General features: G+C 34.0%; 1 protein-coding gene, 1 long non-coding RNA gene and 1 pseudogene across 6 annotated transcripts; 2 read left to right on the top strand and 1 right to left on the bottom strand.

Moving 5' to 3' along the window:
• Positions 1-146: 146 nt before the first annotated feature.
• LOC120261697 lies at positions 147-2,374 on the top strand (annotated as a pseudogene).
• Positions 2,375-8,749: 6,375 nt separating this feature from the next.
• LOC120261050 lies at positions 8,750-13,634 on the top strand. Of its 4 annotated transcripts, none has more exons than XR_005536544.1 (7): positions 8,750-8,807; positions 9,171-9,234; positions 10,285-10,370; positions 10,465-10,509; positions 11,748-12,055; positions 12,486-12,573; positions 13,416-13,634. It is a non-coding gene; the product is annotated as an uncharacterized LOC120261050 (long non-coding RNA). The 4 variants fall into 4 exon arrangements; XR_005536542.1 differs by having other exon boundaries at positions 8,767-8,807; positions 9,102-9,234; XR_005536543.1 differs by lacking the exon at positions 8,750-8,807 and adding an exon at positions 9,643-9,704 and having other exon boundaries at positions 8,819-9,234.
• LOC120261049 (protein FLOWERING LOCUS T-like) lies at positions 11,754-13,359 on the bottom strand. Of its 2 annotated transcripts, XM_039268719.1 has the most exons (4): positions 12,843-13,359; positions 12,688-12,749; positions 12,104-12,144; positions 11,754-12,001 (listed from the first exon to the last, which is right to left on the bottom strand). In XM_039268719.1, the coding sequence occupies exons 1-4, from the start codon at positions 13,047-13,049 to the stop codon at positions 11,781-11,783; spliced, it is 531 nt and encodes a 176-aa protein (XP_039124653.1). In that variant the 5' UTR covers positions 13,050-13,359; the 3' UTR covers positions 11,754-11,780. The 2 variants fall into 2 exon arrangements, with proteins under 2 accessions (XP_039124653.1, XP_039124652.1); XM_039268718.1 differs by having other exon boundaries at positions 12,688-13,359.
• Positions 13,635-14,421: the final 787 nt, after the last annotated feature.

Here is a 14,421-nt window from a genome sequence, read left to right as displayed (position 1 = left end):
CTCCTTTTGATGGTAGAGACCCCATATGACCAACACCAGCACCGGCTGACTTACCTGGACCATCTTCAGCAGCACTTCAGACAAACGAACAGCGTGAATGGCCTTACGTTGAACTTGAAAGAAAAACAAATCAGTTCAGTGTAGATTACTTGATCGGAGACCGATCAAGGGCAAGGGTATACCTGGTGCTTGTAGATCAGAAACAATTGGCTGTTAAACGTCTTCATCCACCATCCCACCCAGAGCCAAGTGATGACTTTTTTGAGACAGGTACAATTGTCTGTCTTTACCGTCACTAAGTTTAAAGTAGAACTAATGTGCCTTCATGTGGTTGACTATTTCTAAATTCTTACATTAATTAGGTCGCAATAGCATCCAAATTAAAGCATCCAAATCTTGTTGATTTTCTGGGTTATTCAATTAGGGATGATTTGAGGTTACTAGTCTATCAGTGTGCCATAACCGGATCACTCCACCACGTTCTTCATGGTATTATAATTACCCTCTTCCTCATACTTCTCATGTACTCTCTCGATGATAATTTTCTTCTATCAGTATTTACTTTCAATTAAACATTGGACATGTAGGCACAAAAGAAGTCCAAAACCCAGGGCCCGTGCTTAGCTGGAGGCAAGGCCTTCGAATAGCCATTGACGCAGCGAAGGGCATAGAGTATCTCCATGAGAAGGATCAACCTTCAAGAGTCCACAAGCATATAACCTCGAGCAATATTCTTATGTTCGAGGACTACTATACACTGCAAAATTTCTGGCTTCAATCTCTCAGATGATCAGGAAAAGCCTAAAGTACCTGATCGGCTCCATACCACTCAAGTCTTAGGAGCTTTCTCTTATGAGGCACCAGAGTAATTACTATTATTTTCTTTTTCATTTTCTTTCCCTGTAGTTGCTAATATTTCTTTTCCTGGCTATTTTTATCCAATGTTGAGGCAGGTACTAATGATCTCTCAAAGTCTATCTCACCAAAATCTCTTAAACTTTGCGGACAGATATGCCACGGGTGGTCCAATGACGAAGAAAAGTGATATCTATAGCTTTGGGATTGTTTTGTTTGAGCTTCTCACCTGAAGGAGGCCAAGAGATACTACACAAGGCCTGTTAAAAAAGCAATGCCTCGTCCTTTGGGTAAGCTTTATAGAAGATAATCTTATTAATTTATTGACCTGCTTTTTTTTTTCTTCAAGAAATCTAATATGATTATACTAAGATTCCTGCTTCCCTATGCTAAGGGCATGTTTTACCATCTATCAGTTATCAGCTCCTGTTAAAGCAACTCATAGTCCCAGGTTAATTTGGACAATATGAATTGGAATATATAAACTCAAAATTTTCATTCTATTAGCTTAAGTTCTAGGGTTTATCCAGTCGCAGATAATATTAGTTTCACATTTTACAGCTCCTTTACATAATGTCTTGACTTATGTCCATGTTTGCACTATTGATTCAACCAGGCCAGTCCAAGATTAACTAAATCAAGGGTCCCGAAATTGGTAAATCCAAGGTTGGAGGGTAATTATCCACCATAAGGACTCATAGAGGTCTACCTATCTCAGTATTCTTCTTCCTCACAAAATGTTGGGGGGACTTAAGGCTTCACTTAAGACCCCTTTCGGAAGCACTAACACACCCGTAGATGTCCCAATAACCTGTCAAGGTTAGTCTCCCAAACACATGCAAAGATAAGGCTATCATAGAGAAAGAAAGAAAAAACACACACAAACCACGACACAGTAATTACGTGGAGTTCGGCACTCTTGCCTACGTCTCCACGGGGGTCGGGAATTGAAATCCACTATGAAGAATATCTCTGATGGCTTGAACAACTCTCAAGCTTGTCTCTAGAAGAAAACAATAAGAAAATCCTGACTTATATATTTCTCATCCCCAACTCAATAAGAGATAATCTTATTAGCATATATTATATGCTAATATATCCTTATATACTAACATAATAATATATGCTAATATATCTATATAACATAAGTCAACATGTGACTAACATGCACATGCCCACAAAGCCACTCATAATTATTTCTTATCATTGTTTCTCTTCACAGATATATATTAGCATATAATGTATGCTAATATATCTATATAACATAAGTCAACATGTGACTAACATGTACATGCCCACAAAGCCACTCATAATTATTTCTTATCATTGTTTCTCTTCACACAAAACACTATCTAGATGTCTTTTAATTGAAACTAACCTTTTGCTCTAACAGTTTGCGGCAATGGCAGCTAGCTGCATCAAATTTGAGGGAAATTTCAGGCCCAACATGACTACTGTCATCAAGAAACTCTGTTCACTCTTCTTCAAAACATCAGCTTATCATAATTATCCCATTTAGTAGAACATATCCCATTTAGAGATATATATTTTGTGTTCCCACATAAATATATAGTAATAGATTATTATATATATCAAATTCTTCGAGTGAGTTATCTTGTGCAAGCAGCACCTTGAGGTTCTTTCAATGGTGGGCAAAAACCATGACATCCTGTTGATGATTTTTTCTCTACTCCTGACAAGGTCGGTAGTATGATTTCAAAGTGTTAGCAAATTAACTATGGCAATCAATTATCTTAGATTCATATTTCATCCAAATCCACACAAATAATTGCAATCCTTATGCCATGTCAAGTTTTATTTTTTCAAACCGAGACCTTCACTCTCACAGTTATTATTTGCTCGATGGTATTGATAGTGCACTCTCCTCATCAGCCCCGGATCTGTCTCTTTCCATCCTCGTGATGCTCAAACCATGAGAATTGACTGTGATATAAAGGTTTATGTTTTACGTTCTTTCTATGGTTTATTCATTTGCCCAGTTATGACAAGGAAACTGGATTGTTTCCAATGCCGATTCTTACTTGACTTCATTTACTTATTCAATCCTGTGACGATGCAATATAACCGAATTTTCCAACTTGAACGACATTGGATTCCTTTAGATATCATTCTCACCCCCGATCATAAACTCATATTGTTCTCATATGAGCGTTCATATGATGAGAATTCCTATGGGCTTGTTCATCAGTATCGAATCAGAAGGTACTCTTAACAATGCTCAATCATGGAACATCATATATTCATTTGAAATGGATGAATTTATTTTTGAACAATGGATGAAAGGCATATTTCTGAACGGAAACTGTTTGTTGGGTAATTAAAATTAATAACAAAATGTCTGTGTTTACTTTAAACATTGAAAAATTAAAGTACTAATTTTCTAGTGCAAAAACTAGCATTGCCTGATCATTGTGATGACTGATAATCACTATATAGCATCTAGACTTCATGAGGAACAACTTTTCTATTCATCTCAAACACAAACAAAATAAACAGAAAATGAAGAAGCTCAGCTGAAAATCAGAAAAAACTCTTACTTCAACTATCTATATGAAAAGTATTTAAATAACTGAAAGTTTAGTACTCAAAACGAAATAAACTAAGTGACTCAGCTAGCCACGTGCAGCATCCTGGTGCATCTAACCGCTTCACAAGCTTGCCTCGAACTAATGCACACCGTCTTGATGATCAAATCTGAACCACACGATCAAAGAAGCTAACCCCGATGCTGGACTAAGCTAACCCCAACACTGGACTTAGCTAACCCCGATGCTGGACTTAGCTTCTGCCTCGAACTTATGCCAAACTCTTGATCAAACAATCCTGGCCATTGATCAAACTGATCCATCTCTTCTCTAGACTGCCTCGAACTTACTCTCCATCCATGATCAAATCAATCTCAGCCGTTGGTTTCTTTCCACCATCTGCTAACGGATTTAACTGAAATTCGAACACATGAAAAGACATTCTTACCCCTTAATTGCTTTATATTTCCACCAGGACAACCTCTTCTCCTCAACTCTGATCCTTTCTGCAGAATGCTTCAATTACTAACAACAATGACTTCTACCATGGTAACTTATATTTTGGCGAATGCCGAGGACATTTGCACTTGGTTATGGAACAAAAACAACATGATTTTATTTTTCACATGATGGAGGTTAAAAAAGACTTCTCCGGATGGAATTTCTTGTATTGCATTGATCTTAAATTTATGAGAGATATATATGTGTCCTTCTCATCCAGAATTAGAGTTAGTTTTCGTACCTTCACCGATACATATATGGTGTTAGGAGAAGGAGAAGAAGATTATGAGTTGTTAATTATTATGACTGGTCCTCAAGGATTTAGAAACCGGACCGGACCGGCCGGTTGAACCGGTTGAACCGGGAACCGGCCGGTAAACCGGTCCGATTACTCACATAAAATAGTAATGAACCGGGCCGGCCGGTTCAACCGGTTCAACCGGTGAACCGGTGAACCGGTTGAACCGGACCGGCTAATTTATTAATTTAAATTATTTAATTGGTTTATTTATTTTATAATTAAAAACTTAAATAAAGTTAATAAACTTATTAAATTGGTCCAAATTTCAAAAAGGCAAAAAAGTTAAAAAAATAAAAATAAAAAACAAAATGCCGCAAGATATTAATATATTATGATTTATTATCATTAATTTATTATAATTAACTTATAATTTTATGCTAATCAATAATTAAATCATTAAAGTTAAAGTATTAAAGTATTAAACTAAACATTTCAATGGTTTGGTTTTTATTTTTTAATTATTATTGTTGTTGTATACTTGTATACTTATATTTTATTTAATTATTTATTTTTTAATATTTGTTGTATAGTTATATCCTTGTATGTATGTATATTAAAAATTTTAATTTTATATAAAGTTGAGACTTTCTGACCATATAAAGGTAATTTAACTTTGTCATATCTAATTTTGTATTTTTTTATTATTTTTTCTTTATTTTTGAAGTTATTTTTTACTTATTTTTTATTTTTTTTATTTTTTAAGTATTTATTTATTTAAAAAAATTAATTCCGGTTGAACCGTCCGGTTCAACCGGTTCAACCGGTTGGACCGGAACCGGTTGCTTAACCGGTTCGACAACCGGTCCGGTTATTAAAACATTGCTGGTCCTAGACTTCGCTCAGACCCATACTCATATTTCCCTACGGTTGTTTCTAGAATTTTGTCATACAATCTTGTTGATAAGACCTACCGTGTAATTATGGATGTCACACATACTAGAGATTTTTATACTTTTATTGATATGGAGCCTTATCATCCCATGCTTACTACTCTATAATAAGCTGGTTTTTTTCTTTTATTTTTTATTTTTTTTGTCATGAATCTTTTTTATATTTTTGATAATAAAATCATAATTTTGATGATTTGGACAGTCTTTTAAGTGTTTGCTTGCTTGTTTATGTTGCTGTTGAGTGTGAAGATTGCAGGTTAAATAATAAAATAATTTCTTAGATTTTTTTTAAAATCCTGGACAACCATCTTCCACTATGGGCACTTTAGCAAGAGTCAGCCTTTTATTTTATTTTATTTTATTTTTTTTAAATAGATAAATTACATGAATTAAAAAAAAAGCAATAAAACAATCCACAGAGAATGGAAACTAACAAAGTACAAAGGAAACATAATAAGAAAAGAAAAACAAACACCAAAAAAAAAAAATAAAACGGAAAAACAAAGATAAAGAGATCCCTAGGAGCCTAGGGACCCCAACTTGCGAGCAAAGCAAAGGGGCTCGCTCCCTACTCTCTCTGTATTCTGCTAGCGCCACTTCACCTGAATCTATGCGCTGACTGAGGAAGACCAAACTGTGTTAAGCCGAGTTAGTTTTTATCGGTGCCAATATGGGCCTTTACTCTTTTTAGTTTTTTATATATAAATTTATTTATAAATGACTTTCTTCTTTTCCATGTCTTTTAGGGGTGATGAATTATTATAGTTTTTTTATGTGTTTTTATTTTAAGTGAGTTTGAAAATTTTATTTTAAATTCTTCCCAAAACCAAATGTTCTATACAAGAAATCTAGTGTCACTGGACCAAAAGACAGTTGGTTATTGTAATTGTTTTTCTTTTTTTTCTTTTACTCCTTTTTCTGTTTCTAATACCATGCAGTTTATCATTTTTTTTTAAAAAGACCATATTTTTGTAAAATTATTTCTTATTTTTAATTTTTTGAATATTCTTTTTTAAACTCCCAAAATTTTAAATATTCTTTTTTTATAAAATATTAATGTTTTTATGAATATATTTTATTACCTACATAAGCCTCCTCCAAATTATGTCAACCCCACCATTGGGGAAAAAAAATACAAGCTCAAGCTTTAAATTTATGACATTGATTGCTCCATTTTATAAATATTTGAGTTCACTGAAAATATATTGTTAGTTTATTTGGTGGTTCAACAATTTTTATTTTTCTGCCAAACAAATAGAAAAAAATTCTTTTAATTAAATTTGGCTTAAAAGATTTTTTTTTTCATTTTCTTTATTTAAACTATTTTTATGCCCAAAAAAGAATCAGAAGGACTATATCCAATTGCAAAACTTATATATATATATATATATATATAAAAGTATATTTATTTAATAAAAAGTGGCTAAACTATAATTTTATTAAAGAAAAAGAACAATTTCAGGACAATCAACCAGCGACGAAAACCAAGTGTTAGTGCAACCGCACTATTTAAATTGGCATGATTTGACACCAAGGCAGATGACGTGGCAACCATGGTGACAAGGCATAATTGATGATGTGGCAAGCATGGTGACATGGCAAGAAGACTTGGAGTGCAAGCCAAATATCTTGAAGATCATGGTGAAGCTATCTTAAACATCTTGGTGGAATTATTCTTGGAAACATGAAGACAAGATCATATCAAGACCATATTTAGGTGATTTGATTGAAGACTAAATATGGTGGAGCTTAATTAAGGGAAGATTTATTCATGGTGTGAATGAAGATTAATTGAAGATATGATGAAGATTAATTGAAGTCTATTGAAGGCAAGATTTGAGGACCAAACTTGGGTGAATTGAAGATCAAGTTTGGAGAATCTTTGAAGACCAAACTAGGAAGATTGAAGACTAAGTTTGGCAAGTTTCGTGAAGACGCACAAGGACGTGCGCCCCTTGCGAGGGGACTGCGTGATGAGGAACTAAGGAGGTAGGCTAGTTACCGGCAGTCGGGATCGAGAGATTTGGCTACATCGACTCTGACTAAGCATGACCGGGAGGTTGATGGGTCTTGAGGTCGTCCGTAACGTAACCAGAACTCAGTCAAGTCAGCAGTTAGGGCCATGTTGCAATTCATGTTACAAACGGGGAGTTGCAATGACTAATTTTAGCGATTTTTTTAAATTAGTAGCCATGGAGATTCTAAAAAGAGGTATGTGCTATATTTGGGACGTTGAGACGTCTATATAAGCTACCTTGCTCGTAGATTGTAAGTGTGACTCTTGAGTGACTCTTGGAGGAGAGTGTGAGCACCGCACAATCTAGAGAGGGTAGTGATCTTTATTGTTGAGAGTGTGAGTGACAAGTGTTTGTACTCATCTATTTTTTTACCTCTTTTAGTGGATTGTTTATCTCCCGGGCTTGGCCCCCGGACGTAGCGAGTGGGACGCTTGAACCCGGGTTACCAACGTTGTGTGTCTCCTTCTTGTTTTGTTTGTGTGATCTTTCTTTGATGGTTTGTGTGTGAGATCTATGAGTGCTTAAGTGTTCCTCAAAACCCACAAACCACACCGGAGGAACTAACACCAAGAAAAGAACGAGAAAATAAAAGCCAATCAAGTTAGAAAAAAAAAAAATTATGACTCTCTTAATACCGTAAAATCCCCGTCTGATTAACTTTTCCTTTTAATCCATGACATTTTAATTGAATTGTGGAAATCTAAAATTATAATTTTATCGACTCTCTAATGACTTTCTCTCTTTGTACTGGTGAGCTTATTTTATCAATGGCGAGCTTAACGTCACTCCCGGCTAACATTCTCACTGAGTTTGCGCAAGTTCACATGTTTGATGAGTTTCATAAGGTCGGGCTTACTACACCTAGCGCAAACTTCCCATGATGGAGAGGCAAGAACTCACACTTATTAGCAAACTCATTAGTAAAAAACCAAGAAAAAGATATATTAGAAAAAAACATAAAAGGAAAATATTGTACTTGTAAGTAATTTTAACATTAATGGATGATTTAGATATAAAAAAGATTTATGACCAACAAACCTTTGATCTAGCAACATTGCGTTGGTGGAAAATTGGTGGAAAAAGTTCAAGTCTCGAATTTAAATGGCCGTAGTGGCGGTTGGGTGACGGATGTTCAATTCTTGGTTGTATCCACCGGAATGACAATACTCATTGTGGTTGTTAAAAAAGAAAAGTTTCTTGGAAATGGAGTTTTTTTTTGTCATTATTCCATTCCTCACCGGAATGGTCGGGACTCCCTCTTTTTTCTCCTTCAATTTCCTCTATTTTTTAATTTATTTTTCACATATATTCAATTCACACCGATTAAAAAAAATTTGTTGAAGTTAATTGGTTACCTATATTTTACAAAAATTTCTATTACTTTTCAAAACTATCCCTATTTAAAACTCCATTAGTGTAATATATGATTTAATGTTTTATTGATTGTAGTTTATTGAAAATTGTACAAGTATATTAAATTAAAAAGTAAAATTTTTTAAAAAAATTATTTAATACTGCATAAAAATTTTAATGTGGCAAGTAAAAAATAACTGAGAAGAGCTCCAAAATATGAATAATAATAAAAAAAAAAATTGGAGGGAGTATGTAATTAGTTAGATATATAAAATATATAATATGTTTGCCCTAGTCCTCAAGGGGTTCCTTTGGAATTTGGAGCCTTGCCCTAATCTCAACGGTAACCCATCTCTCTGTCTCTCTTCTTCAATGGCGTCTTCGCTCTTCTCCTACTGCTCCCCTCTCTCCCTCCACCTCTCTAAATCCAAGCGAACCCCCTCTTTCTCCATCTCTCCTACTTCCCCAAATCCCCATAACTTCCCTTCTTTCTCTCAGCCGTCACTGCAGCCCCATCGTCTCCTCGGCCCCTTTCCTTCTTTCCCTTTCATGTTCTCAATTTCTGATTTTTTTTCCTCTATATTTTCACTTTTTTTTGTTAATGATGTTGTGCATTGTTGTTGAAATTGGTTAATAGATTAGAGATGCAGTTAGAGATGTTGCAAGCTACTTCCCAACGGCAATTGTTGTTGAAATTGGTTAATAGATTAGAGATGCAGTTAGAGATGTTGCAAGCTACTTCCCAACGGCAATCTTAAGCCGATGATAAGGTGCATTTTTCATTTAACCACTCTCATAATTTTGCTTGATTTTTATCTTTGTTTCCAATATACTTCCTTTCAAGTTTAGAGCTTTGTAAGATTAGTTGAACTATACTATGAATATTGTGATCATGCCTTACCATTTTTCATTGGAGATGATCTTACTGATGAATACGTATTCAGAGTATAGCCTCACATCAGATGATTAAAAAATCTAAATCATTATATCTATCTAACATGTTTTTGTGCTAAAGATTTTGCATGATAGGAGGTTTCAGCATTCTCTTGTCTTTAAATTTCCAAAGGATGCAATTATTCTCTTAAAGAACCTACTGAAGCAAGTAATACTTATTAATCATCTAATATGAACTTAAATTTTTTATATTGTAATTAATTATGATGTTTTTTTGTCTTTAGGTGATGGATTTTTTATATTGTATGTCTCGTGGATTGGAAGCAGAATTCTTAGCAGTTAATTTGTAGGTGTAAATTAACTAAAGATTCTTGGAGTTAGAGCCTTATTCTCATTGTAATTTATTCTTTTTTGTTGTTAACGTTACATAAACCCTTTTTTGTTTTTGAAGTGTTATGGAATTTGATTCATGATAAAATCACATCATAGCTCTTGATTGTAAAAGAACAAGATAGGCATCAGATGTTTAAATTAAATTTTAAAATGGATTTAAATATGTTTTAGAATTTAAAACAAATTTTAAAATTAGTTTTTAAATTCAAAATCAGTTTTTAATCCGCTTTGGAATATAAAAACGGATTAAAATTCTTTTTAGAATTTAGAAATAGATTTGAAATGGAATTAAATCTGTTTCTAAGAATTAAATCCATTTAGAAACGGATTTAATTCATGTTGCAAATCGTTTTGAAATTTTGAAACGGACCATTATTGTGAACTGTGAAGTAAGTTTTTTAGAAACAGAAAATGCTGCTTCTTAACTGTATTTTTCTTGTAGTGAGTCCTTTATGTCGAGTATATCATTCAACTAATTGTTCATGGCTAATCTGATTGCTGCCCCAAAATTGTCGCAAATTGATGGTTGACAGGTAAGCACTACTCATTTGACTGATTAAGAACCTGGTGTTATATGTATCTTACGGCGAACTTCTGATCATCTCCACGTGTGCATCAGGTAAACTATCAGTATTTCTTAGAAAGTTTTGTTAAATTTGATGCCTGAAAAAGTATGCTCAAATGATTGTTCTCTGTTAAAAAAAAATGTGCAGGTAGCCCCAGGATGCAGCTACATATAATGCTTGTCGAATGTAGCAGTGAGTATCTGTGTTGCTTTATTTATCTATTTTGTTGCATATTCTTTTATCTCCTTGCATGTGTAGATTCTGCTACTTTTCATGAGGATTGTTTTCATCGATGAACTTCTAAAGGGGTACATATTCCTTGACATGTTTGTTTGTGCCTGCTTTCCTTTCAAAACATCAATTTTGGATTTGATTATTTGTCTTTTCTTGATTGGATGTTAGATCTGAACAGGTAATTGTTATGCCTAATCTATTCAGATGAGTTTATAACTTCTCAAAATTATTTTTTGTTCGTGTAGACATAGACCCATGACTTGTCAAAATATTATATTGCTTAATATGCCTTTAATTATTTTTGGCATATCAGAAAAGGTATGGCTGTATAGGCACAGGTGGAGGAATCTAGCCAACTTTTAGGAATGGAGAGAAAGATATCTTAGATGGACAAGCATAACATGCATCAGAACCATGTGCTGTAGACTTAGTAGATTCTTGATTGTTGATATTGTTGTGGAAACTCTTGGTTGCTCATCAAGCCCATCCACTTAGAGCTTGATACCTTTCACAAAGAAAAACATAGTTAATTCTATGTAAACACCACGAATAGATAGAAGAGAACCTCTTTGCCAACTCATCTTATGCCTTGCATGAGTGGATGGTGCTTTCATTTCAAAGTTTAGCCTCACGTATATTGTGATTGGTGTAATGGAAAAGTTCTTGGTTATATAAGGTTTCATAATTTCATTGGAGAGGAGCATCGGTGTCTAAGACTCTAAACGATTCTCTTCTCTCTAGGTAGGTTTTAGCCAAAGCTAAGTGACTTTTTTTAAGGGCTCTTTTACATATATACCCCTGTGGAAGCCTTGATTTGCACGAATACCCTGAGTTCAATCAATCATCTTTTATCATTTAATAATGAATGGAACGTAGGTGGAGTGCCTTTTATACTCTTTTTTATGTATAACTTTAAACGTTTAGTATATTTTTAATATAAATATGTAGGATATATGTTTCCCTTTTCCATGGTATTTAATGATTTAGAGTAATAACCCATGGTTAACTACCAGAGGGGTAAATACGTGATGATCTTAATTTTTTGGGGGCATGTTTGAAATCAGAAACTTTATGATGGTATAGTTTCACTTTAGGCTGTTACAAGGATATATGCAATGATCCCTTTGTTTAGTTTTAATGCCAAACCTTTGCACATGGAGCTATATTCTTTATTAGAGATTATGTCATATTGCCAGGGAGGACGAGTAGATGAGCTTTGTGAACCTGTTTTACCTTCTACCGCCACAACCGTTCTCCCTCTGGCAGTTGAAGAACATTGCGGCAACAGGTGGCCCGAGGTTGTAAAGTGCTGCAAAGTCTCTTGTGTTGAAGTTCTGTCGCCATCCAGGCGCATAAATTGTTTGCCGAACATCTTGTCGGAAGAGCACAAACACAATGCGATGAATCCCTGCTGTTGGCCGCGGGTTCTCGTAGCTGACTATTTCATTTCCTGGAAATTAGAAGGCAAAGCGAAACTCTTGAGATTTATCAGTGAATCAGAAAGGTGAGTGTGTGTATATATATATATATTTCTGTCGCTTCTGTCACTTACCAAACCTCGCATTTGTTGATTCTGGTATATCTGTCACCAACCTGGAAGGTCATCGCACAGGTTATCACTTTGTTTTCATACATGAATCAAATGAATGCCTCAAGAAAAAAAAGTCCAAACATTTTGTCATAAGGATGAAATGCTTTAGTTGTCCTAAATTCTCTTCACGTGACACTTTTTCTAATCATATTGAAAGTGGAGGCTCATGTTACTTTTGATGAGGCCTTAAGGAATCTACTTTACTTAATTCTTTTAACCTTGCATTATTTTTCTGAATTTGTTCCTTTTATTTTGACTGTATAATGGGAAAGAGTCAAAATACACAAGCATCGCAAGAATATTTATAAGGTCACCTCATTCAAGTTGTACACTTTGTCTGCAGGTTTTAGCTGATTGACTGAATTGATCCAGAGACTACACCAAATATATGAGGAAGTGCATGGAATGTATGAGTCACATGCCTTACAAAGGTCAGTTTTTCTGTTCTACTATTTTTTCGATACGGTAACCTCATAATATGCATTCAGCAATCATGAACAACCTGCTAACAAAAAATTTAGAATACAGAATGTATAAGAGCTCACCAATGCAGATACTCTCTGTGTGTTGGATTGCTAGGACTCGGTGCATCGGGATCTATCATAACCTTGCACAAAAGATTCACATCACATATGTTTAGTAATCCCACATCATGAATGAAACACAAAACCATGCACCGACTACTACTACTACTACTTACAAGAGTATAAAGCTTCCTCATGTCATAGCCCCCTATCTCCACCCTTGGCTCATTAACTATAGCAGATGGGCGGAGCTCGGACCCATTAGTGAGCTCCTTGTTATTATAAATCACCCTCAAGGAAGCCGACTTGATGAATGGATCCAAAACATCACCGATCACCCCACCAACAACCAAAGGGTCTCTATCCATCAAGTTCCTCCACATAATTACTGAAAACACTTGGATTTATCTTAAAAGGAACCTTTGATTAGTGTGTGTTTATATAGAGGGAGATCATGCATGCACAGAGCTCCACTTCCAAGAGTCAGCATTCTCACAAGGAATAGGAATCCTTCTTTTTCCGATTAGTGTAACATTTGTGTAGCTATCATTAGAAATGTGAAGGACTTTTTCTCACCCTTTGGCCCTTAAGAAGGGCTATTGCATGACACGCTAGTGAATCATATCTCCTGCCTACGTACTTTTTCATCGTTATATTCTCTTAGATCTGTGTGACATCTTCATTGACGCTTAGTTAGTGCCTTTGCTTTTTCTTGTTTGACCATTGAATTCTCTTTGTTTCACTTGTAGATGAAAGCAGAGAATTCAGCATGAGGTGTTATTTCCATGGAGCTAGTGAACAAAGACAGATGATACTCTTAGTTGTACTCATCAACAATGTATGTGCAGTGGTTAATGTTGTAAATCGACAAGTTTTCGTATATCTTTCCCGTTGATTGTTAACTCGATTTGATAGTTTTGTTTATGTTGTAACTAATTCTTGAGTATCAGGTACCGTCCTTTGTTGGATATAGTTTTAGTTTTACAATTTCTTTTTGGATGTGGTATCATTTTTGTGTATCTATTTCCATTGGATAAATAGACCTAGAGACCAATCAAAGTTCAGTATTAGAAAGTTATATACTAATCTCTGTACACATGGAATGTTTGGTGGTAGAATAACTTTGGGATAAAGTTTTTCTCAAAGTTATTCAAACCTCGCCAACCAAATATCTTCCAATGAATAAATTGGAGTACGAATAATTTCTTTCACAAATATTTTTTTAATTAAATCAAATATTATTCATGAAAAAACAATAAAGAAAAACAAGTGGTATTTTATTTGTATTAATTAATCCAAGATTGGATCAAAACTATGATTTTAAGAGTTTGTAGCGTTAAAGATGGTAGTCTGATGTTTTACTTACAAAATAGGTTCTAATTTAGCTTTTACAACATCATTATCATCACATTAATAATAATAATAAATTTATTTTAAAACTATACTTGTTTATATGATTATCATGTTTAGATATATTTAACGAAGATAGGTAAAAGTAAAATAAAAATTCAAAATATTTAAAAAGTAAAAAATTATTTTAGAGCGATTTAATGATTAGGTATGATAACCAATGTCAATTTATGCTATATATATAATTCCCATAATATATTTTATTTCTATAAAAAAAAAGAAAAAAGAAAAGAAAATATGTGTCTCAAGCAATGGTTTTACGGTTATTTTTATTTTTATGATAAAGACCCTTAAAAATATTTATATTTTCTATTTAATCCAAAATAAGTCAGATTTACAAAAAAA

The sequence above is a fragment of the Dioscorea cayenensis genome, chromosome 5, assembly GCF_009730915.1.
Source record: "Dioscorea cayenensis subsp. rotundata cultivar TDr96_F1 chromosome 5, TDr96_F1_v2_PseudoChromosome.rev07_lg8_w22 25.fasta, whole genome shotgun sequence".
In the NCBI taxonomy this organism is placed as follows: domain Eukaryota; kingdom Viridiplantae; phylum Streptophyta; class Magnoliopsida; order Dioscoreales; family Dioscoreaceae; genus Dioscorea; species Dioscorea cayenensis.
This window is presented reverse-complemented; position numbering and strand designations above follow the sequence as displayed.

Excerpts from the sequence above, each read along its gene's own strand:
- LOC120261049 (XM_039268718.1), bottom strand. The coding sequence starts at position 13,049 with ATGTGGAGGAACTTGATGGATAGAGACCCTTTGGTTGTTGGTGGGGTG. Across the intron at positions 12,145-12,687 it reads CACAGAGAGTATCTGCATTG|GTTGGTGACAGATATACCAG; the intron begins GTGAGCTCTTAT and ends ATGACCTTCCAG. Across the intron at positions 12,002-12,103 it reads ATCAACAAATGCGAGGTTTG|GAAATGAAATAGTCAGCTAC; the intron begins GTAAGTGACAGA and ends TCTAATTTCCAG.